Source organism: Staurois parvus, unplaced genomic scaffold (genome assembly GCF_062004578.1).
Source record: "Staurois parvus isolate SC_StPar_1 unplaced genomic scaffold, SC_StPar_1.0 ptg001361l, whole genome shotgun sequence".
Classification (NCBI taxonomy): Eukaryota; Metazoa; Chordata; class Amphibia; order Anura; family Ranidae; genus Staurois; species Staurois parvus.
Window position 1 is genome coordinate 184,936 of NW_028319157.1, and position 24,284 is coordinate 209,219.

Consider the following 24,284-nt stretch of genomic DNA (forward strand, 5'->3'; position numbering starts at 1 on the left):
TGGCAGTGTTGGGTTGGCAGTGTTGGGTGGGTGGTGTTGGGTTGGCAGTGTTGGGTGAACAGTTTTGAGTTGGCAGTGTCGGGTTGGCAGTGTTGGATTGACAGTTTTGGGTTGGCAGTGTCGGGTTGGCAGTTTTGGGTTGGCAGTTTTGGGTTGGCAGTGTTGGGTTGGCAGTGTTGGGTGGGTGGTGTTGGGTTGGCAGTGTTGGGTGAACAGTTTTGAGTTGGCAGTGTCGGGTTGGCAGTGTTGGATTGACAGTTTTGGGTTGGCAGTGTCGGGTTGGCAGTTTTGGGTTGGCAGTTTTGGGTTGGCAGTGTTGGGTTGGCAGTGTTGGGTGGACAGTTTTGGGTTGGCAGTGTTGGGTGGACAGTTTTGGGTTGGCAGTGTTGGGTTGGCAGTGTTGGTGACATCACAATCTCCAAGGCATTCTGTGACTGGCACCCCGGCCAAGCAAGCAACCAACTCCCTGTGTTCACTCTGCAGTAGGGCAGTTGCTTGTCATAGGATGGCAGCAATCATTGTAGTAGTGGTGGCTACTATGGGGACTCTACTTCCACAGCAGTCCCACAGGTATGGCATATAAATATATACATGGTCCAAGCTGGACCACTCAAAGCCGTGGCTGGAATTCAGCGTTCCATGTTTAGTGGCAGAGTACGCCATTCCTTTGTTTGTTGCATCAGAAATAATGAAATAAAGCGACAAGGATCCGTTCCGGTGAATTGAACCCACAGCAATGTATGGAAGAATTACTTCGTGGATGCACAATCCTCACATTTCAGCAAATCCAAACATTCTCCTTCTAGCAGCTGATCAGCTTTCTGCTCCTTTTTAAAGGCTCTCAGTTTGCTTCTTTGATGAAAGAGACTGAAAGCTGGGAGGGTAACAGCCTTGTAATATGCAAGGCCTTCAATGACTGGCCAACGTTTATGACACTTCTTCTTCTCTGTTTTTCTTGATTTTATGGAATGGTGAGCAGTGAACTCCGAGGCCAATGCCGGGAACAGATATAATGCTCAGACCACCCTACACCTGGCCCATGGCAGGTCCTGTGTTGGCCATCTTGTCTTGTTGATAATGGTGTCATTAGATACTGATAGGATTCTGAGTGTGATGCCTCCTTCTCTCCTGCAGCCTGTGACCTGGGATACTACAAGGCCTCCCCGGGGGACCAACTGTGCTCCAAGTGTCCGCCCTTCAGTCACTCCGACACCTTGGCTTCCCAGATCTGTGACTGTGACCCCAACTATTACCGGGCAATGAGTGACTCTCCCACCTCCGCCTGTACACGTAAGTGGAGCTAAGTATTATAAAACTCCATACTGACCCACTCCTGCTACATTCCTCTCAGATCCTTCACTCATTCTCTGTTTGTCCTCCAACCCTATGCAAGCCCTCCACTTAATCTCACTTTGTCCTCAATCCCCCTCAGGAACGCTGCTCAGTCTCCATGTGTTCTCCATCTCTCCCAGGTCCTCAGCTCAGTCTCCATGTGTTCTCCATCTCTCCCGGGTCCTCAGCTCAGTCTCCATGTGTTCTCCATCTCTCCCGGGTCCTCAGCTCAGTCTCCATGTGTTCTCCATCTCTCCCGGGTCCTCAGCTCAGTCTCCATGTGTTCTCCATCTCTCCTGGGTCCTCAGCTCAGTCTCCATGTGTTCTCCATCTCTCCCGGGTCCTCAGCTCAGTCTCCATGTGTTCTCCATCTCTCCCGGGTCCTCAGCTCAGTCTCCATGTGTTCTCCATCTCTCCCGGGTCCTCAGCTCAGTCTCCATGTGTTCTCCACCACTCAGGTTTTCTATTTGGTCTCTGTGTGTCATATATCTCACCCAGGTCCTCTGCTCAGTCTCTATGTGTCCTCCATCCCTCTTGGGTCCATCATTCAGCCTTTATGTGTCCTCTATCTCTCAGTCCTTAATTTAGTCACCAAGCGTCTTCTTTCAAGCTCATGTCCTTCACTCAGTCTCTATGTGTCCTCCATCTCTCTCAGGTCCTCCGTTCAGTCTCTATGTGTCCTCTATTCCTCTTGAGTCCCTCATTAAGTTACTATGTGTCCTCTATATTTCTAAGGTCTTCCATTCAGTCTCTACATGTCCTCTATCCCTCGCAGGTTCATCATCCAGCCTCTGTGTGTCCTCTATTCCTCTTGGGTCCCTTTTCGAGTTAGTATGTATCTCCCATGTCTCAGGCCCTCAGCTCAGTCTCTGTGTCCTTCATCCCTCTCAGATCCTCCATTCAATCTCTATGTGTCCTCTATCACTTTCAGGTTCTTCACTCAATCTCTATGTGTCCCCCATCTTTCTTAGGTCTTCCACTCAGTCTTTATATGTCCTCTATCTCTCTCAGTCCTTAATTTAGTCACTATGTGTCTTCCTTCCCTGTAGGGTTCTTCACTCAGTCTCTATGTGTCCTCCATCTCTCTTAGGTCCTCCATTCAACCTGTATGTGTCCTCTATCATTCTCAGATCCTCTTCTCAGCCTGTATGTTTAATCTGTTCCTCCTAGGTCCTCCCTCTGCTCCATTCAATTTAATCTCGAGTGTAAATGGCACAACAGTAACCCTGGAGTGGAACCCACCACGGGACACAGGTGGGCGCAGGGATGTTACCTACAACGTTATTTGCCGTCGCTGTGCTTGGGATGCCGGACAGTGTGAGCCCTGCGGGGGAGGTGTCCGCTATACTCCTCAACAGATGAGTCTAGCAAAGACCTCCCTAATTGTAGCCAATCTCCAGGCCCACATGAACTATACCTTCTGGGTGGAGGCCGTCAATGGCGTCTCTGACTTCAGCTTGGAGCAACGGATGTTCTCCACCGTGAATATAACTACCAATCAGGCAGGTAGGAGACTGGGGGAAGTCTGCATAACTGCTGTGTAAATACCTGATATACGTCTCTAAGACAGACAGAAAACCAGGGAATAGTGTGTGGGTGGAGCCAGAAGCCATGTGACCACACTTGACCCCATATCAGATTTGTTTAGGTAAAGCAATTAACCCTTCAGAAATGACACTCTACGTCTGTCAGCCCCTTCTCAGGTAGTCGCCATTCGTAAAGAGAAGACTTCACAGAACAGCATTACGCTCGTATGGCAGGAACCCGACCAGCCCAACGGAATTATTCTGGAATATGAGATCAAATACTTTGAAAAGGTGATTAGAAATGTCTCGGCCTTTCGAATGCCTCCATTTTAGGGTTCAATCATCTTCCTTTGTGAATGTTTGATCGGTTATTCATCGATTCTAATTTCCAACTCAAGGGATCTACTCTGTAAACTAATCCCACCAATATATCCTGAGCCTAGAAGTAGGAGTTCATCTCTCATTGCTCTCCAGACATTCTACTACATGGATTGGGCTTCTTCATATTATGGAATTCTTCCCAATATTACAACATCCTTCTCCATAGAACGGAATTCTGGTCCTATAGACCTGCAGTGACAGGCTGGCTGGTGTCATTTTTGTCATTGTCATGAGAGGCTGGTCCCGTGTGTGTGCCTGTGATGTAGGTGGCATTGCTCACTATTTTCTTCTTGATGACCTAATAGTTGCATGTTCTTCTCCAGGACAAGGAGATGCAGAGTTATTCCACCCTGAAGGCCAAGGAAACCAAGGCTGTAGTGACCAGCCTCAAACCATCCACCTGCTATGTCTTCCAGGTCAGGGCCCGAACCTCAGCTGGCTGTGGCAAGTTCAGCCAAACTGTAGAGATTGAGACGAGTAAAGCAAGTAAGTCTTGAAGGACAGCTGAGACCCCGACCACGTGTTGTGATAACAATGACCTCCTGAGATATTAGAATGTGTATCGGACATATTGGAAGCACATCTGTCTACTCCATGACGATGTTTTAATAAAGCAGCATTTGTGATGTCAGAGTGCTAAGCTGGCCATAGACAGATCGAACTTCCAATCCATCTATGGGCAGGCTGGTCTGAAGTCTATTGATCGAGTACAACCAGCCTGTCTGGGGTTTTAAGTTTGATCTCTGCTGGCAGCTACAGCCACCAGACGTGATTTCTGTATTCTGATGTCTAGGAAACCACAATGGCGCAGTGGGAGGGATTCCCTGTCTACATCGACTTTGTTGATGGGGAATTAAGCAGTTTTCTTTTCTTCAACCCATGGTTACATAATGTATGGCCTGGCTTGATGTCAGATGTCGGCCTAAATATGGCTCTGGCTGGTCAGTAAATCTGGACTGTATTGTCCAAGGACCTCTCACAACAAAACAACTGAGCTTCGATATGACCGAGACATTCACGTGTTGCATCCAGTCAGCCCTCTATTTTGTCTTTGTATGGCAGCGGCCCTGAGATACGACACCATGACCATCGTGTGGATCTGTCTGACGCTAATCACGGGTCTGGTCATTCTCCTGACTTTTTTAATCTGCAAAAAGCGGTAAGTGCCAGAATTCACCCCCGCTTGTCACCTGTCCACCGTGTTCTGACACGTGTCCTCCATATGTCTGTCCTCAGGCATTGTGGGTACAGCAAGGCCTTCCAGGACTCTGATGAGGAGAAGATGCATTATCAGAATGGACAATGTGAGTGGAGGATAAAACCTTCCAATATAGGACAGCAGAGGGTCAGGTGCTCAGTCTTCCTTCTCTTATGTTTCTCCAACAGTAACCTTTACAGAGCCCAAACTCTATGTGGACCCCCACACATATGAGGACCCCTGCCAGGCCGTCCATGAATTCGCCCGGGAGATTGAGGCATCCAGAATTAAGATTGAGAAAATAATTGGTTCTGGTAAGTCAGACTTCTCGTTGATCTAGGTTGCTTTGTATGTTATGTCGATATAACGTGAAAGTCAACTCATGCAGCTAAAAGCCAACCCCACATTTCCATAACCCTTTCCAGTCCTGATGACCAAACTCTAATGTCCGCCATTTTCACATGGTCGGGGGTTTTGGAATCACGATTTACACCGTCCTTTTCTCACTCCCATCTTGGTTTCTCTCTAGGGGAGTTTGGAGAGGTCTGTTATGGTCGTCTGAAACTCCCAGGAAAGCGGGAAATCTCGGTGGCCATCAAGACATTAAAAGTTGGTTACAGTGAGAAGCAGCGAAGAGACTTCTTGAGCGAAGCTAGCATCATGGCCCAGTTTGATCACCCCAATGTCATTCATCTTGAAGGTGTAGTGACCCGAAGTAAGTTCCTGAAAACAGCCCCACAGTCGGCAACCAATATGGACCTGGTGGGTAAGAGTCAGGTGATGCTTATATATCTTTTCTTCTTCTGTGTTTGCAGGTAAGTTAACAATGATTGTGACGGAGTACATGGAGAATGGCTCTCTGGATTCATTTCTCAGGGTAAGCACTCATAATACATTTCATTGAGATGATAATCCAGTGCAGAGGATCTCCAGCTGTGTCTATCCAGGAATTCCATCTTGGAGGACTCTTGGAGCTCCAATCAGAAGGATTTCTGGAAGCTATGCCCTGAAGGACCCCTGGAAGCTCTGCTCTGAAGGACCCCTGGAAGCTCTGCCCTGAAGGACCCCTGGAAGCTCTGCCCTGAAGGACCCCTGGAAGCTCTGCCCTGAATGACCCCTGGAAGCTCTGCCCTGAAGGACCCCTGGAAGCTCTGCCCTGAAGGACCCCTGGAAGCTCTGCCCTGAAGGACCCCTGAAAGCTCTGCCCTGAAGGACCCCTGAAAGCTCTGCCCTGAAGGACCCCTGAAAGCTCTGCCCTGAAGGACCCCTGGAAGCTCTGCCCTGAAGAACCCCTGGAAGCTCTGCCCTGAAGGACCCCTGGAAGCTCTGTCCTGAAGGACCCCTGGAAGCTCTGCCCTGAAGAACCCCTGGAAGCTCTGCCCTGAAGGACCCCTGGAAGCTCTGCCCTGAAGAACCCCTGGAAGCTCTGCCCTGAAGGACCCCTGTAAGCTCTGCCCTGAAGGACCCCTGGAAGCTCTGCCCTGTAGAACCCCTGGAAGCTCCATCATGGAGAGCTTCTGGAGGTTCCACCTGCGAGATTCTGAACCATTGCACATGGAATGCGTACAATAAAGACGTTTACTTCTCCACTGATTGAAGATCATACAGGGGTTGATTCTGATTGGCTGTATGTAGTTATTACAATCAGGAATAATGGATAGGATGGCATTAGAATGTATTTATGTTGAAGAATAGACAAGACTCTGGGTGCGTCCAGGTCACAGGTTCTATCACAATGTCACCTCCAGGTTTGGTAGGAGATCGGGGATGTTTGTGTTTCAGAGCCGGGATGGTCAGTTCACCATAATTCAGCTGGTTGGCGTGTTGCGGGGAATCTCTTCAGGCATGAAATATCTCTCTGATTTGGGATTTGTCCATCGGGATCTGGCCGCTCGGAACATTCTGGTCAACAGCAACCTGGTATGTAAAGTTTCTGACTTCGGCCTGTCCCGGATTCTGGAGGATGACCCTGAAGCTGCCTACACCACCACAGTGAGTGTTCCATCATATCCAATATCTATAGAATGCTGTCTGTGAGGACCACGTCTGAGGAATACTCTGCTCTTTGTGTTCCCAGGGCGGTAAAATTCCCATCCGCTGGACGGCACCAGAAGCCATCACCTACCGGAAATTCTCCTCTGCCAGCGACGTGTGGAGCTACGGAATCGTCATGTGGGAGGTCCTGGCGTATGGCGAGAGACCGTACTGGAACATGACCAACCGAGATGTGCGTAGACCCATCTGTCACCAACCCATGACCATTATGATTCTCATTTCTCCTCCTAGTGGGCGGGACTGAAGAGAGGAAGGGGCGTGACCGCGATTATTACTCAGTATCTACAGACCACGCCTCCAGATGACCTTCCATTACAGTCAGACGCTTAGTCCTATTAAATCGATCCGATGGTCCAATCCGAGCTGCAAAGTATCTACATGAACATTCTGTACCCTGAGTCAATTACTCCCATTACCCATAAATACTCCCATTACCCATAGATGCTCCCGTTACCCATAGATGCTCCCATTACCCATAAATACTCCCGTTACCCATAGATACTCCCATTACCCATAGATGCTCCCGATACCCATAGATACTCCCGTTACCCATAGATACTCCCGTTACCCATAGATGCTCCCATTACCCATAAATACTCCCGTTACCCATAGATGCTCCCGTTACCCATAGATGCTCCCGTTACCCATAGATACTCCCGTTACCCATAGATGCTCCCGTTACCCATAGATGCTCCCGTTACCCATAGATAGTCCCGTTACCCATAAATACTCCCGTTACCCATAAATACTCCCATTACCCATAGATGCTCCCGTTACCCATAGATGCTCCCATTACCCATAGATGCTCCCGTTACCCATAAATACTCCCGTTACCCATAGATGCTCCCGTTACCCATAGATGCTCCCGTTACCCATAAATACTCCCATTACCCATAGATGCTCCCGTTACCCATAGATACTCCCGTTACCCATAGATGCTCCCATTACCCATAGATGCTCCCGTTACCCATAGATGCTCCCGTTACCCATAGATACTCCTGTTACCCATAGATGCTCCCGTTACCCATAGATACTCCCGTTACCCATAGATGCTCCCGTTACCCATAGATACTCCCGTTACCCATAGATGCTCCCGTTACCCATAGATGCTCCCGTTACCCATAGATGCTCCCGTTACCCATAGATGCTCCCGTTACCCATAAATACTCCCGTTACCCATAGATACTCCCGTTACCCATAGATGCTCCCGTTACCCATAGATACTCCCGTTACCCATAGATGCTCCCGTTACCCATAGATGCTCCCGTTACCCATAGATACTCCCATTACCCATAGATGCTCCCGTTACCCATAAATACTCCCGTTACCCATAGATACTCCCGTTACCCATAGATGCTCCCGTTACCCATAGATGCTCCCGTTACCCATAAATACTCCCATTACCCATAGATACTCCCATTACCCATAGATACTCCCATTACCCATAGATGCTCCCGTTACCCATAGATGCTCCCATTACCCATAGATGCTCCCAATACCCATAAATACTCCCATTACCCATAAATACTCCCATTACCCATAGATACTTCCATTACCCATAGATACTTCCATTGCCCATAGATACTCCCATTACCCATACATACTTCCATTACCCATAAATACTCCCATTACCCATAAATACTCCCATTACCCATAAATACTCCCATTACCCATAGATACTCCCATTACCCATAGATACTCCCATTACCCATACATACTTCCATTGCCCATAGATACTCCCATTGCCCATATACATGACCCATCTTTCTACACTGTATATGTGATCTGGCCGGAGGTGAGGGGAAGTCTTGTCAATGGTCAGGAAGTACCTGGAAATGCTGCGAATGGATGAAGAGTATTAATGATGTTTTTCTCTTCAGGTAATAAATTCGGTAGAGGAAGGTTACCGTCTTCCGGCTCCCATGGGATGTCCAACGGCGTTACACCAACTCATGCTGGACTGCTGGCAGAGGGACCGCAATGAGCGCCCCCGATTCTCCCTGATTGTCAGCATTCTGGACAAACTCATCCGCAACCCGGAACACCTGAAACTGAGCGCAACCGTCAACCGGTATGACTCCGCCCACAATACTCATTTCTGACTGTAATATGACCCCCCCTCCCCCGCACAACACCCCCCACCATGAGAGCAGGACTAGGAATGCACGCATGTGCATGGTGCTCCTCCTCCTCACAGCCCGGAACCACACGTTCAGTACAGTTACCGTCCTCCTCCTCCTCACAGCCCGGAACCACACGTTCAGTACAGTTACCGTCCTCCTCCTCCTCACAGCCCGGAACCACACGTTCAGTACAGTTACCGTCCTCCTCCTCCTCACAGCCCGGAACCACACATTCAGTACAGTGACCATCCTCCTCCTCCTCACAGCCCGGAACCACACGTTCAGTACAGTGACCGTCCTCCTCACAGCCCGGAACCACACGTTCAGTACAGTGACCATCCTCCTCCTCCTCACAGCCCGGAACCACACGTTCAGTACAGTGACCATCCTCCTCCTCCTCACAGCCCGGAACCACACGTTCAGTACAGTGACCATCCTCCTCCTCCTCCTCACAGCCTGGAACCACACGTTCAGTACAGTGACCGTCCTCCTCCTCCTCACAGCCCGGAACCACACGTTCAGTACAGTGACCGTCCTCCTCACAGCCCGGAACCACACGTTCAGTACAGTTACCGTCCTCCTCCTCACAGCCCGGAACCACACGTTCAGTACAGTGACCGTCCTCCTCACAGCCCGGAACCACACGTTCAGTACAGTGACCGTCCTCCTCCTCCTCACAGCCCGGAACCACACGTTCAGTACAGTGACCATCCTCCTCCTCCTCACAGCCCGGAACCACACGTTCAGTACAGTTACCGTCCTCCTCCTCACAGCCCGGAACCACACGTTCAGTACAGTGACCATCCTCCTCCTCCTCACAGCCCGGAACCACACGTTCAGTACAGTTACTCCTTAGTATTCTGAGATCTAAACTTCAATGTCATAAAAAGGTTCTAGAAAATCAAATCTGATCCGAGTCTCCACCGGGAAACCTTTTCTCACATTTCATATAAAATTCTACCCCTTATAAAACAATGAGATCCCGAACAGTGACCTCATATGACCCCAGGAATGTGATCCAGAAGAAGGGTGACCTCATATGACCCCAGGAATGTGATCCAGAAGAAGGGTGACCTCATGTGACCCCAGCAATAAGATCCAGAAGAAGGCTGACCTCATGTAACCCCAGGAATAAGATCGAAAAGAAGGCTGACCTCATGTGACCCCATGAATATGATCCAGAAGAAGGGTGACCTCATGTGACCCCATGAATATGATCCAGAAGAAGGGTGACCTCATGTGACCCCAGGAATATGATCCAGAAGAAGGGTGACCTCATGTGACCCCAGGAATGTGATCCAGAAGAAGGGTAACCTCATGTGACCCCAGGAATGTGATCCAGAAGAAGGGTGACCTCATGTGACCCCAGGAATATGATCCAGAAGAAGGGTGACCTCATGCGACCCCAGCAATAAATTCCAGAAGAAGGCTGACCTCACGCGACCCCAGGAATATGATCCAGAAGAAGGCTGACCTCATGTGACCCCAGGAATATGATCCAGAAGGAGGGTGACCTCATGTGACCCCAGGAATATGATCCAGAAGAAGACTGACCTCATGTGACCTCAGGAATAAGTTCCAGAAGAAGGGTGACCTCTGTGACCCCAGGAATATGATTCAGAAGGAGGGTGACCTCATGTGACCCCAGGAATAAGTTCCAGAAGAAGGGTGACCTCATGTGACCCCAGGAATAAGTTCCAGAAGGAGGGTGACCTCATGTGACCCCAGGAATGAGATCCAGAAGAAGGGTGACCTCATGTGACCCCAGGAATAAGTAACAGAAGAAGGCTGACCTCATGTGACCTCAGGAATATGATCCAGAAGGAGGGTGACCTCATGTGACCCCAGGAATATGATCCAGAAAAAGGGTGACCTCATGTGACCCCAGGAATATGATCCAGAAAAAGGGTGACCTCATGTGACCCCAGGAATATGATCTAGAAGAAGGGTGACCTTGTGACCCCAGGAATATGATCCAGAAGGCTGACCTCATATGACCCCAGGAATATGATCCAGAAGAAGGCTGACCTCGTGACCCCAGGAATAAGTTCCAGAAGAAGGGTGACCTCATGTAACATCAGGATAATGATCCAGAAGAAGGCTGACTCCTTGTGACCCCAGGAATATGATCCAGAAGAAGGCTGCCTCCTAGTGACCCCAGGATAATGATCCAGAAGAAGGGTGACCTCATGTGACCCCAGGATAATGATCTAGAAGAAGGCTGACTCCTAGTGACCCCAGGAATATGATCCAGAAGAAGGCTGACTCCTAGTGACCCCAGGATAATGATCCAGAAGAAGGCTGCCTCCTGGTGACCCCAGGATAATGATCCAGAAGAAGGCTGCCTCCTAGTGACCCCAGGATAATGATCCAGAAGAAGGCTGACTCCTAGTGACCCCAGGATAATGATCCAGAAGAAGGCTGCCTCCTAGTGACCCCAGGATAATGATCCAGAAGAAGGCTGACTCCTAGTGACCCCAGGATAATGATCCAGAAGAAGGCTGCCTACTAGTGACCCCAGGATAATGATCCAGAAGAAGGCTGACTCCTAGTGACCCCAGGATAATGATCCAGAAGAAGGCTGCCTCCTAGTGACCCCAGGATAATGATCCAGAAGAAGGCTGCCTCCTAGTGACCCCAGGATAATGATCCAGAGGAAGGCTGACTCCTAGTGACCCCAGGATAATGATCCAGAAGAAGGCTGACTCCTAGTGACCCCAGGATAATGATCCAGAAGAAGGCTGCCTCCTAGTGACCCCAGGATAATGATCCAGAAGAAGGCTGACTCCTAGTGACCCCAGGATAATGATCCAGAAGAAGGCTGCCTCCTAGTGACCCCAGGATAATCATCCAGAAGAAGGCTGACTCCTAGTGACCCCTAAGGAGCAGCTCTACAGTGGAAAGGAGACATCTCTGCATGTAGGTTGCAGCAAGCTGAGTTGACTTTCCGGGGTCTGCGGGTCTGTAAGGGGCTGAGGTGCTGATCCGTAATGACTGCCGGCTCTCAAGGAGGAGAACATTCCAGGATCTGGCTCTGTACACAGGAAGGATGTTGTCCCCGTTCATTGATCCAGCCAAGCTGGGCATCCCATAATCCCTCTTCCCATCCTGATAAATAACCGAAGCCAGGCTGGTGGACTGTGGATGGAAGTGTGGGGAGTGCGTGTTGCCTGGCTGTGCGGAGCTTAGGGGGACCTAGAACCTCACCAGAAGGAAGGAATCTCAGCTGGTGTGACGGCTCCATTCTTCTCTTCATGGTTCCAGCAGATGGAACGTTCTATCATCAGGAGTGCAGGGCTAGAAGAGCGACCATGTTCATGTAGGCCAGGTGGGACCTCCCCAATGAAATGTTCATTGGCTGAGAAGACTGAACGTGCCTTCACCATGTGATCTCATACAGGTTCATAGTTCACGCCTTGGCCAATGTCCCTCCCCCAACGGTAAGTGCCCACTACTGAACTCCTTCTCTGCTGTCTCCTAGATTCACCCACCCGCGGCTGGACCGGGGACTCTTCGATTTTGCCAGTTGTGCCACAGTGGGTGACTGGCTGGACTCCATCAAGATGAGCCAGTACAAGCAGAACTTCGTGATGGGCGGCTACCGCACCCTGGGGATGGTCATGCGGATGAATATAGAGTGAGTCTGACGCCCAATCATGGTGGAGGACACAACATACAGTTCACCTGGCAGAGGAGACATCTTAAAGTGTACCTGTCGCCTACATATCAGTACACAGCAGAGGGCGCCATAGAGGGAGCCTCCACCTTCCCCAGAACAGGCCACTCCCATTACCCCAATCCCAGCTGGAGTTTGAGGTGGTTAGAGCTCTGGGCACTGATCTCAGAACATCCAAAGGACCATCAGATGGCGCAGATTTGGTCACTTTATGGTCTTTTCTCCCTCAAATGAAATGAAAAGTTCTGGAATTGATCAGAATCTGAGCGGCCATTTGTAAGCTGTCATTATTCAGCAGTACCTCTCAGGGGCGCTGTGTGTGCTGTTACTCAACTGTATTCTCCCCCCGCCCCCCCCCCCCCCGGGCATACATCATCCCAGTGTAGGGCCCCATAATAGTGCAGCCTTACCTCTTGGTGGCAGGTATGTGTTTTGGGGCTGTCCTGACACCCGCCTGAGCCTGGGGATTATTCTGACACCTGCCTGAGCCTGGGGACTGTCCTGACACCCGCCTGAGCCTGGAGGCTGTCCTGACACCTGCCTGAGCCTGGAGGCTGTCCTGACACCCGCCTGAGCCTGGAGGCTGTCCTGACACCCGCCTGAGCCTGGGGACTGTCCTGACACCCGCCTGAGCCTGGGGATTATTCTGACACCTGCCTGAGCCTGGGGACTGTCCTGACACCCGCCTGAGCCTGGAGGCTGTCCTGACACCCGCCTGAGCCTGGAGGCTGTCCTGACACCCGCCTGAGCCTGGGGACTGTCCTGACACCCGCCTGAGCCTGGAGGCTGTCCTGACACCCGCCTGAGCCTGGAGGCTGTCCTGACACCCGCCTGAGCCTGGAGGCTGTCCTGACACCCGTCTGAGCCTGGGGACTGTCCTGACACCCGTCTGAGCCTGGGGACTGTCCTGACACCTGCCTGAGCCTGGAGGCTGTCCTGACACCCGCCTGAGCCTGGAGGCTGTCCTGACACCCGCCTGAGCCTGGGGACTGTCCTGGCACCCGCCTGAGCCTGGAGGCTGTCCTGACACCCGCCTGAGCCTGGGGATTATTCTGACACCCGCCTGAGCCTGGAGGCTGTCCTGACACCCGCCTGAGCCTGGGGACTGTCCTGACACCCGCCTGAGCCTGGGGACTGTCCTGACACCTGCCTGAGCCTGGGGACTGTCCTGACACCCGCCTGAGCCTGGAGGCTGTCCTGACACCTGCCTGAGCCTGGGGACTGTCCTGACACCCGCCTGAGCCTGGAGGCTGTCCTGACACCCGCCTGAGCCTGGAGGCTGTCCTGACACCTGCCTGAGCCTGGAGGCTGTCCTGACACCTGCCTGAGCCTGGAGGCTGTCCTAGCACTCGCCTGAGCCTGGGGAATTCCTGACACCCGCCTGAGCCTGGAGGCTGTCCTGACACCCGCCTGAGCCTGGCGATTGTTCTGACACCTGCCTGAGCCTGGACCTGCCTGAGCCTGGGAGCTGTCCTGACACCTGCCTAAGTCTGGGGGCTATCCTGACACCTTTCTGAGCCTGGGGGCTGTTCTGACACCCGCCTGGGCCTGGGGACTGTTCTGACACCCGCCTGAGCCTGGAGGTTGTCCTGACACCTGCCTGAGCCTTGAGACTGTCCTGGCACCCCTCCTGAACCCAGTATAGTCCTGAAACCTGCCTAAGCCTGGGGGCTGTCCTGACACCCGCCTGAACCTGTGGCTGTCCTGACACCCCCTCGAACCCGGGCTGTTTTGACACCCACCTGAACCTGGAGCTGTCCTGATACCTGCCTGAACCTGGGCTGTCTTGACACCAACCTGAGTCTGCAGCTATTGACTGACACCCACCTGAGCCTGGGGCTAGTGACTGCCACCCGCCTGAGCCTGGGGCTAGTGACTGCCACTCATCTGAGCCTGGGGCTAGTGACTGACACCCGCCTGAGCCTGGGGCTAGTGACTGACACCCGCCTGAGCCTGGGGCTAGTGACTGCTACTCATCTGAGCCTGGGGCTAGTGACTGCCACCCATCTGAGCCTGGGGCTAGTAAATGATACCCGCCTGAGCCTGGGGCTAGTGACTGCCACCCATCTGAGCCTGGGGCTAGTGACTGACACCCGCCTGAGCCTGGGGCTAGTGACTGACACCCGCCTGAACCTGGGGCTAGTGACTGACACCCGCCTGAGCCTGGGGCTAGTGACTGACACCCGCCTGAACCTGGGGCTAGTGACTGACACCCGCCTGAGCCTGGGGCTAGTGAGTGCCACCCATCTGAGCCTGGGGCTAGTGACTGCCACCCATCTGAGCCTGGGGCTTGTGACTGCCACCCGCCTGAGCCTGGGGCTAGTGACTGACACCCGCCTGAGCCTGGCGCTAGTGACTGACACCCGCCTGAGCCTGGCGCTAGTGACTGACACCCGCCTGAGCCTGGGGCTAGTGACTGACACCCGCCTGAGCCTGGGGCTAGTGACGGACATTGTGTCTGGAATGCTGGAGGAAGGTACAGTCCTAATGAACAGTAATTTTTCCTCCATGTAATCCTGGCAGAATCGGTGTTATATTAGAGTTTGGTTGGCCTCTATGGTGGTCCTGCAGCCCAACACAAGGTCCTGCTACCATCACAATTCAGGAGGGAAAGTCCGATTCTTAGAGATTCCCAGTAATGACTGGTTCTCTCTAACCCAAATGGTAAACCCATGAGGTTCATCCCCATTTCTGAACCAGTCTATAACATACATGGGCCAGGCACAGATGTCCCTCCTGAGGGCCCCCAACGTGTGTACAATTCCTGGTAATCCCATCTAGTGTTGTACGTCTTCATAAGGAGCTGCATGGGATGGATTAGGACACTAGATTGGCCATTTTTCATCTGGTCACCTAAATGTGGGATCACAATGGACCTGCCGGAATTCTGGTGGCCTGGTTGGGCTCCTGTTGTGGGTAGAGATACCAAGCTTCATCCCATTGTGAACGGTTTTCAATGATCTGATCCTCTAGATGTCAACTGCAGGATATACAATGTTATGGAATCCCACAACATGAGAGGAGAAGAGACTCGAGAAATATGCAACAAATCCAAAATGGGGGTCTAAGCCAATCAGAATACAGTCTTTTTGTGTCTTTGTGTGTGCTGCGTCACCAGCTAGCAATGGGAGATTAAATATTATGAGTGGGGGCCCTCCGGGATCCCGTGTCCTTCCTGGGCAGATTCTTGCAGAAGTGCTGAGAGTCTGGCCACTTCACTAGGATGTCCATTGGGCAGATCAGTGCGGTGACTACAGTACTCTTCATATGGTGGCCATTGGACAGAGCGGTGCGGGGATTCTAGGACTCTTCCTATGCCAATGACGGCCATTGGACAGAGCAAGGCTGGGATTCTAGTACTCCTCATATGCCAATGATGGCCATTGGACAGAGCAAGGCGGGAATTCTAGGACTCTCCATATGACAATGGCAGCCATTGGATAAAGCAGTGCAGGGATTCTAGGACTCTTCAAATGACAATGGCGGCCATTGGACAGAGCAAGGCAGGGATTCTAGGACTCTTCTGATGCCAATGGCAGCCATTGGATAGAGCAGTGTGTGGATTCTCAGACACTTCATATGCCAATGGCGGCCATTGGACTGAGCAGTGCAGGGATTCTAGGACTCTCCATATGACAATGGCGGCCATTGGACAGAGCAAGGCGGGGATTCTAGTAATCCTCATGACAATGGCGGCCACTCTAGGACTTTTCATATGACAATGGCGGCAACTCTAGGACTTTTCATATGACAATGGCGGCCACTCTAGGACTTTTCATATGACAATGGCGGCCACTCTAGGACTCTTCATATGACAATGGTGGCGCAGGTCTCCTTGAAATGATGAGGAAACTCTTACACTTGTTGTGTCTTCTCCACAGGGACATTCGGAGACTTGGCATCACTCTGATAGGACACCAGAAGAAGATCCTTACCAGTATCCAGATCATGAGGGCTCAGCTCATCAACACATTAGGACCCAGAATGCACTTGTGATGAAGACTCTGAATGAGCCCGATACCTGAATGTGAGAAGAGGACCTGTTGCCTCTCGTGTCTGGAGATCATGTGACTGAGAGGCCACCAGACCAGCCACAGGGCTTCCTCTCGTAACTCATTGCAGCCATCGTGTTCCGGGTCCCCGTGTGATGTGTTTACATAGAGATCTCTTTGTGCTGCGATCTCGATATAGCAATAGTACATACAGAGTAATATCTCGGAAATACAGGGTGCTTCATGTATACAGGGTGTAGCCTGGCGGGCCTGTGAGCTCTCACCGGGTGTGCCGACCAATGGAATCTCACATGGATTCCAGCAAGCCCACCCCCAGTAGGTGTGCCGACCAATGGAATCTCACATAGATTCCAGTGATCCCACCCCCAGTAAGTGTGCCGACCAATGGAATCTACCATGGATTCCACTGATCCCACCCCCAGTAAGTGTGCCGACCAATGGAATCTACCATGTATTCCACGGATCCCACCCCCAGTAGGTGTACCGACCAATGAAATCTACCATGGATTCCACTGATCTCACCCCCAGTAGGTGTGCCGACCAATGGAATCTACAATGGATTCCACTGATCCCACCCCCAGTAGGTGTGCCGACCAATGGAATCTACCATGGATTCCACTGATCCCACCCCCAGTAGGTGTGCCGACCAATGGAATCTACCATGGATTCCACTGATCCCACCCCCAGTAAGTGTGCCGACCAATGGAATCTACCATGTATTCCACGGATCCCACCCCCAGTAGGTGTACCGACCAATGAAATCTACCATGGATTCCACTGATCTCACCCCCAGTAGGTGTGCCGACCAATGGAATCTACAATGGATTCCACTGATCCCACCCCCAGTAGGTGTGCCGACCAATGGAATCTACAATGGATTCCACTGATCCCACCCCCAGTAGGTGTGCCGACCAATGGAATCTACCATGGATTCCACTGATCCCACCCCCAGTAGGTGTGCCGACCAATGGAATCTACCATGGATTCCACTGATCCCACCCCCAGTAGGTGTGCCGACCAATAGAATCTCACATGGATTCCAGAATGCCCACAGCTCATGGTTGTACTGACCCATGATATCTTACATGGATTCCAGTGAGCCCTCCCCCTCAGGTGTGCCAACCAATAAAGTATGACATGGATTTTAGTGTGCCGGCCCTCTCTGAAGACCCTGATGTGATGTCAGCGGATCTCCAGAGTTGGGTTCAGTATGACCTCTGTGTGCGTCCGGGGGGAGGAAGGGTCATTCTCTGAGATGACCGCCATGAACCTCTTCTATGCTGAGCTCCTCCCCCTCCAGAAGGGCCTCTAGGTGACCGCTGTTTTCATGTTATCACCAACTGCACTTTTCTATATTCTATTCTGTGATGGCAGAAAGATGGCGGCTCACATTGTGCAATAGAACCCGAAACAAAGTGCTGCAAGGGCAAGTGTGCAATAATGTTCTGGGGGAGATCAGAGGCCTTTCTATGGTGTAATACAGAGAACATATATGTGATATAGAGGGTCATAGTATCCCAGGTCCTCATACAGAGAACATATATGTGATATAGAGGGTCATAGTATCCCAGGTCCTCATACAGAGAACATATATGTAATATAGAGGGTCATAGTATCCCAGGTCCTCATACAGAGAACATATATGTAATATAGAGGGTCATAGTATCCCAGGTCCTCATACAGAGTACATATATGTGATATAGAGGGTCATAGTATCCCAGGTCCTCATACAGAGTACATAGAGAGTCATTATACAGAGATATAGGAGACATGAGGTCTAATACACAGGTTTTATGAGCAATATATATCAAGATGGAGGATCCAAACAGATACAGTGCAATACGCAGGTTGGGGCCCCTATTCTGGAACTATGGGGCATAGTACGCAGGTTGGGGCCCCTATTCTGGAATTATGAGCGCAGTACGCAGGTTGGGGCCCCTATTCTGGAACTATGGAGCGTAGTATGCAGGTTGGGGCCCCATTTCTAAAACTATGAGCGTAGTACGCAGGTTGGGGCCCCTATTCTGGAATTATGAGCGCAGTACACAGGTTGGGGCCCCTATTCTAGAACTATGAGCGCAGTACGCAGGTTGGGGCCCCTATTCTGGAACTATGGGGCATAGTACGCAGGTTGGGGCCCCTATTCTGGAACTATGGGGCATAGTATGCAGGTTGGGGCCCCTATTCTGGAACTATGGGGCATAGTATGCAGGTTGGGGCCCCAATTCTAGAACTATGAGCGCAGTACGCAGGTTGGGGTCCCTATTCTAGACCTATGGGGCGTAGTACGCAGGTTGGGGCCCCTATTCTGGAACTATGAGCGCAGTACGCAGGTTGAGGCCCCTATTCTGAAACTATGGGGGAAAAACGCAGGTTGGGGCCCCTATTCTAGAACTATGAGCGCAGTACGCAGGTTGGGGCCCCTATTCTAGACCTATGGGGCGTAGTACGCAGGTTGGGGCCCCTAGAACTCCCCAGACTCCTCCCCTTCCCGTTGGACAGATCGGTCAGCGTTTCTCGCTTGCCACTTAGTTCTAATAATCTGATGAATCCTATAGGATCATCTTTATGTGTCTGAAGCCCCGCCCCCAGCGTCTGGAAACTCCTCCTCTATATTACAATCTGTCCACCATGCCTGGTATTTTCTTCCTTTGTATATAGGGAGGGGCCACCCCAGGACACACCTCCAGGCCGGCCCCCGGACAGACTTCCATACCTGTATATAAGGACATTTTCAGACATTTTAGCTTCCATCCAACGCCGGAGAACGCCGGGCGGCCGAGACCCCAAACGCACAGATCTGGTCATCGGCTCCCCTCCGTTCCACCCCTTCCGACGGGACCCCCGAGATGTGGGGCACTCCAGAAATACGGGTCTCACCCTATCTCACCCTATGGACCGCGGAGGGCGCCCCCTCTCTGTTGGGTATCCATGGCGTCCCATCTGACCGATGGGACGCCTTCTGTGCCGTCAGCTGCTCCTCATATCCAGACGGCACTGAAAAGGTTCAAAGATGGCGGTGTGCCGGGACAGGAGGGTCCAATTCTGCACATCGCCACGGCTGCTGTTGGTGCCATCCCGCCTACACCGTGCGACCGATTTCTGCACATCGCCACGGCTACTGTTGGTGCCATCCCGCCTACACCGAGCCGACCGATTTCTGCACATCGCCACGGCTACTGTTGGTGCCATCCCGCCTACACCGAGCGACCGATTTCTGCACATCGCCACGGCTACTGTTGGTGCCATCCCGCCTACACCTAGCCGACCGCCTTCAGTTCACAGAACGGCGCACAACATGACGATTACCTCAATGACAACAAGTATTGCTGCTTCCGGAGACGACATCGATCGATCCGAGAAAATCCCAACCGGGAACACCGAACTCTGAGACTGGGGGGTCCACAAACATGGCTGCCACTAGGCACCGCCATCCATATACAACATTCCCCTTTAAAGCCGCATCCCCCCCATGACCACCTGGGGGGGCCCTTAACTGAGATACCCCAAATCTGGGCACAGCTATTGCCCTTCCCCCTCAGTACTTACCTGACCTCCCCCACCAGCAGTCACAGTCCCTCCTTCCTCCAGCTCCCCCAAAACTCTGCTTAGTACATAGACCCCCTACACCGGGCAGATGCCCCCCCACTCTACTCACCAGTCCCCCTACACTGGGCAGATGTCCCCCAACCTACTCACCAGTCCCCCTACACTGGGCATATGTCCCCCCAACCTACTCACCAGTCCCCCTACACTGGGCAGATGTCCCCCAACCTACTCACCAGTCCCCCTACACTGGGCATATGTCCCCCCAACCTACTCACCAGTCCCTCTACACTGGGCAGATGTCCCCCAACCTACTCACCAGTCCCTCTACACTGGGCAGATGCCCCCCCTCCACTCTACTCACCAGTCCCCCTACACTGGGCAGATGTCCCCCAACCTACTCACCAGTCCCCCTACACTGGGCATATGTCCCCCAACCTACTCACCAGTCCCTCTACACTGGGCATATGTCCCCCAACCTACTCACCAGTCCCCCTACACTGGGCATATGTCCCCCAACCTACTCACCAGTCCCTCTACACTGGGCAGATGTCCCCCAACCTACTCACCAGTCCCTCTACACTGGGCAGATGCCCCCCCTCCACTCTACTCACCAGTCCCCCTACACTGGGCAGATGTCCCCCAACCTACTCACCAGTCCCCCTACACTGGGCAGATGTCCCCCAACCTACTCACCAGTCCCCCTACACTGGGCATATGTCCCCCCAACCTACTCACCAGTCCCCCTACACTGGGCAGATGTCCCCCAACCTACTCACCAGTCCCTCTACACTGGGCAGATGCCCCCCCTCCACTCTACTCACCAGTCCCCCCTACCCTGAGCAGATGTCCCCACCTAACTACTCACCAGTCCCCCTACACGGAGCAGATGTCCCCACCTAACTACTCACCAGTCCCCCCTACCCTGAGCAGATGTCCCCACCTAACTACTCACCAGTCCCCCTACACGGAGCAGATGTCCCCACCTAACTACTCACCAGTCCCCCCTACAATGGACAGATGTCCCCCCTTACACTTGTCAGGAGACCTCCCCCCATGGTAGTCCAGGGTCTCCCTTACAGCGGCAGTCTAGGGGCTCCCCTGGTACCTGAGCCGTGTTATACCCAGAAGGTGGCGCTCTCCCAGTCCACTCATAGGAATTACAATACAAATATGCATTTTTGGGTGCAGGGTTCAGCTTGGCGCCTTCACTGAGGGACTGAAACCACAGAACGTCGTCTGCTGCCCTCACAGGAATCACATCCACAACTCCAACAGGCTGAACTGGACGTTTTCTATGACTTCTTCCCATGGAAGATCCAGAGGACATGTGATGTTTATTATGTATGACATCATCAGGAGAAAACCTTGTGACATCATCCTCTTTGTTACATCATGGAGACTCTTCCCATGTTATCATTGGAATAAAGTGACATTCTGAGAACCTGGCGTGTTTATATGATTGGGGGGGGGGGGCTCCACACTGCACAATCCACCCTTATCAGAGTCCCCAGACTTCCAGGACTTCCAGGTAGAGACAAAGCTGAGATATCTGTAACAGGCCATGTTCTCCATAACTCCAGGTAGATCTATGTAGGTCCACGTAGATTGATGTAGATTCATGAAGGTCCATGTAGATCCATGTAGGCCCATGAAGGTCCACGTAGGTCCATGTAGATTCATGTAGGTCCATGTAGATCCATGAAGGTCCACATAGATCCATGTAGGTCCACATAGATCGATGTAGATCCATGAAGGTCCATGTAGGTCCACGTAGATCCATGTAGGCCCATGCAGGTCCTTGTAGATCCATGTAGGTCCACATAGATCGATGTAGATCCATGTAGGTCCGTGAAGGTCCACGTAGGCCCATGTAGGTTCATGTAGATCCATGAAGGTCCATTCTTCATGGAACCCTGACTGGGTTGCCACAAGGGGGCAAACCAGCAGAGTAAATCCTGAGAGTATATCCTGACCGCTCTTTGGGGCACTAATGATCCACTCTTTATATGGTATGACCTGTAGGGGGTGGTAACCTCCCATAAAGAGCGGGAAAACCTCAAAAACACAGTTAACCCTTCCTTCTCAGGTCCACAACCCAGCAAATCCACCACCCAGCAGGTCCACCAAGCAGCGGGTCCACCACCCAGAAGGTCCACTACCCAGCGGATCCACCACCCAGCAGGTCCACCACCCAGCAGGTCCACCACCCAGCAGGTCCACCACCTAGCAGGTCCACCACCTAGCAGGTCCACCACCCAGCAGGTCCACCACCCAGCGGGTCCACCATCCAGCGGGTACACCACCCAGCAGGTCCACCAAGCAGCGGGTCCACCACCCAGCAGGTCCACCACCCAGCAGGTCCACCATGCAGCAGGTCCACCATCCAGAAGGTCCATCACCCAGCAGGTCCACCACCCAGCAGGTCCACCACCCAACAAGTCCACCATCCAGAGGGTCCACCACCCAGCAGGTCCACCATCCAGAGGGTCCACCATCCAGAGGGTCCACCACCCAGCGGGTCCACCATGGACAACAGATACAAGTTACATTGTAACATTTAGTTGTACATAAATACGGTTCACCTGAAGAACCTCAGAGCATGAAGAGAAAAACACTTTGAAAGCACCTCCCTACATGCACAGCGGTGATATCATCAGTGAAAGGCCATGTTCTCCAGACTTCCAGGAAGAGGCACAGCAGTGATATCATCAATGAAAGGCCATGTTCTCCAGACTTCCAGGTAGAGGCACAGCTGAGATATCTGTAACAGGACATGTTCTCCAGAACTCCAGGTAGATCTATGTAGGTCCACGTAGATTGATGTAGATTCATGAAGGTCCATGTAGATCCATGTAGGCCCATGAAGGTCCACGTAGGTCCATGTAGGTCCATGAAGGTCCATGTAGATTCATGTAGGTCCATGAAGGTGCATGAAGGTCCACATAGATCCATGTAGGTTCACATAGATCGATGTAGATCCATGAAGGTCCATGTAGATCCATGTAGGCCCATGAAGGTCCACGTAGGTCCATGTAGGCCCATGTAGGTCCATGAAGGTCCATGAAGGTCCATGTAGGTCCACGTAGATCCATGTAGGCCCATGCAGGTCCTTGTAGATCCATGTAGGTCCACATAGATCGATGTAGATCCATGTAGGCCCATGTAGGTCCGTGAAGGTCCACGTAGGCCCATGTAGGTTCATGTAGATCCATGAAGGTCCATTCTTCATGGAACCCTGACTGGGTTGCCACAAGGGGGCAAACCAGCAGAGTAAATCCTGAGAGTATATCCTGACCGCTCTTCGGGGCACTAATGATCCACTCTTTATATGGTATGACCTGTAGGAGGTGGTAACCTCCCATAAAGAGCGGGAAAACCTCAAAAACACAGTTAACCCTTCCTTCACAGGTCCGCAACCCAGCAAATCCACCACCCAGCAGGTCCACCAAGCAGCGGGTCCACCACCCAGAAGGTCCACTACCCAGTGGATCCACCACCCAGCAGGTCCACCACCCAGCAGGTCCACCACCTAGCAGGTCCACCACCCAGCAGGTCCACCACCCAGCAGGTCCACCACCCAGCACGTCCACCATCCAGAGGGTCCACCACCCAGCAGGTCCACCAAGCAGCGGGTCCACCACCCAGCAGGTCCACCACCCAGCAGGTCCACCACCCAGCAGGTCCACCACGCAGCAGGTCCACCATCCAGAAGGTCCATCATCCAGCAGGTCCACCACCCAGCAGGTCCACCACCCAACAAGTGCACCATCCAGAGGGTCCACCACCCAGCAGGTCCACCATCCAGAGGGTCCACCACCCAGCAGGTCCACCATGGACAACAGATACAAGTTACATTGTAACATTTAGTTGTACATAAATACGGTTCACCTGAAGAACCTCAGAGCATGAAGAGAAAAACACTTTGAAAGCACCTCCCTACATGCACAGCGGTGATATCATCAGCGAAAGGCCATGTTCTCCAGACTTCCAGGTAGTGGAACAGCAGTGATATCATCAATAAAAGGCCACGTTCTCCAGACTTCCAGGTAGTGGAACAGCAGTGATATCATCAATAAAAGGCCATGTTCTCCAGACTTCCAGGTAGAGACACAGCGGTGATATCATCAATGAAAGGCCATGTTCTCCAGACTTCCAGGTAGAGGCACAGCGGTGATATCATCAATGAAAGGCCATGTTCTCCAGACTTCCAGGTAGAGGCACAGCGGTGATATCATCAATGAAAGGCCATGTTCTCCAGACTTCCAGGTAGTGGAACAGCAGTGATATCATCAATGAAAGGCCATGTTCTCCAGACTTCCAGGTAGTGGAACAGCAGTGATATCATCAATGAAAGGCCATGTTCTCCATTCTTCCAGGTAGTGGAACAGCAGTGATATCATCAATGAAAGGCCATGTTCTCCAGACTTCCAG

General features: G+C 52.1%; 1 protein-coding gene across 2 annotated transcripts in view; it reads left to right on the plus strand.

Moving 5' to 3' along the window:
* Positions 1-21,294, plus strand: part of EPHA8 (EPH receptor A8) — a 99,761-nt gene extending 78,467 nt beyond the window's left edge. The window contains exons 4-18 of one of the 2 annotated variants that reach the window (XR_016308295.1): positions 1,135-1,290; positions 2,503-2,838; positions 3,025-3,149; positions 3,563-3,725; positions 4,302-4,398; positions 4,476-4,543; positions 4,626-4,751; positions 4,967-5,152; positions 5,253-5,314; positions 6,220-6,429; positions 6,515-6,664; positions 8,373-8,563; positions 12,097-12,252; positions 16,173-17,825; positions 18,026-21,294. Coding sequence is in view for 1 of the 2 variants with exons in the window: in XM_089661657.1 (XP_089517783.1) it covers positions 1,135-1,290; positions 2,503-2,838; positions 3,025-3,149; positions 3,563-3,725; positions 4,302-4,398; positions 4,476-4,543; positions 4,626-4,751; positions 4,967-5,152; positions 5,253-5,314; positions 6,220-6,429; positions 6,515-6,664; positions 8,373-8,563; positions 12,097-12,252; positions 16,173-16,287 (2,141 nt within the window). In the remaining variant the exon portion in view is untranslated. Of the gene's footprint in view, positions 1-1,134; positions 1,291-2,502; positions 2,839-3,024; positions 3,150-3,562; positions 3,726-4,301; positions 4,399-4,475; positions 4,544-4,625; positions 4,752-4,966; positions 5,153-5,252; positions 5,315-6,219; positions 6,430-6,514; positions 6,665-8,372; positions 8,564-12,096; positions 12,253-16,172 lie in introns of both variants that reach the window. The other variant, XM_089661657.1, reaches the window with a different exon arrangement.
* The last annotated feature ends 2,990 nt before the right edge of the window (positions 21,295-24,284 follow it).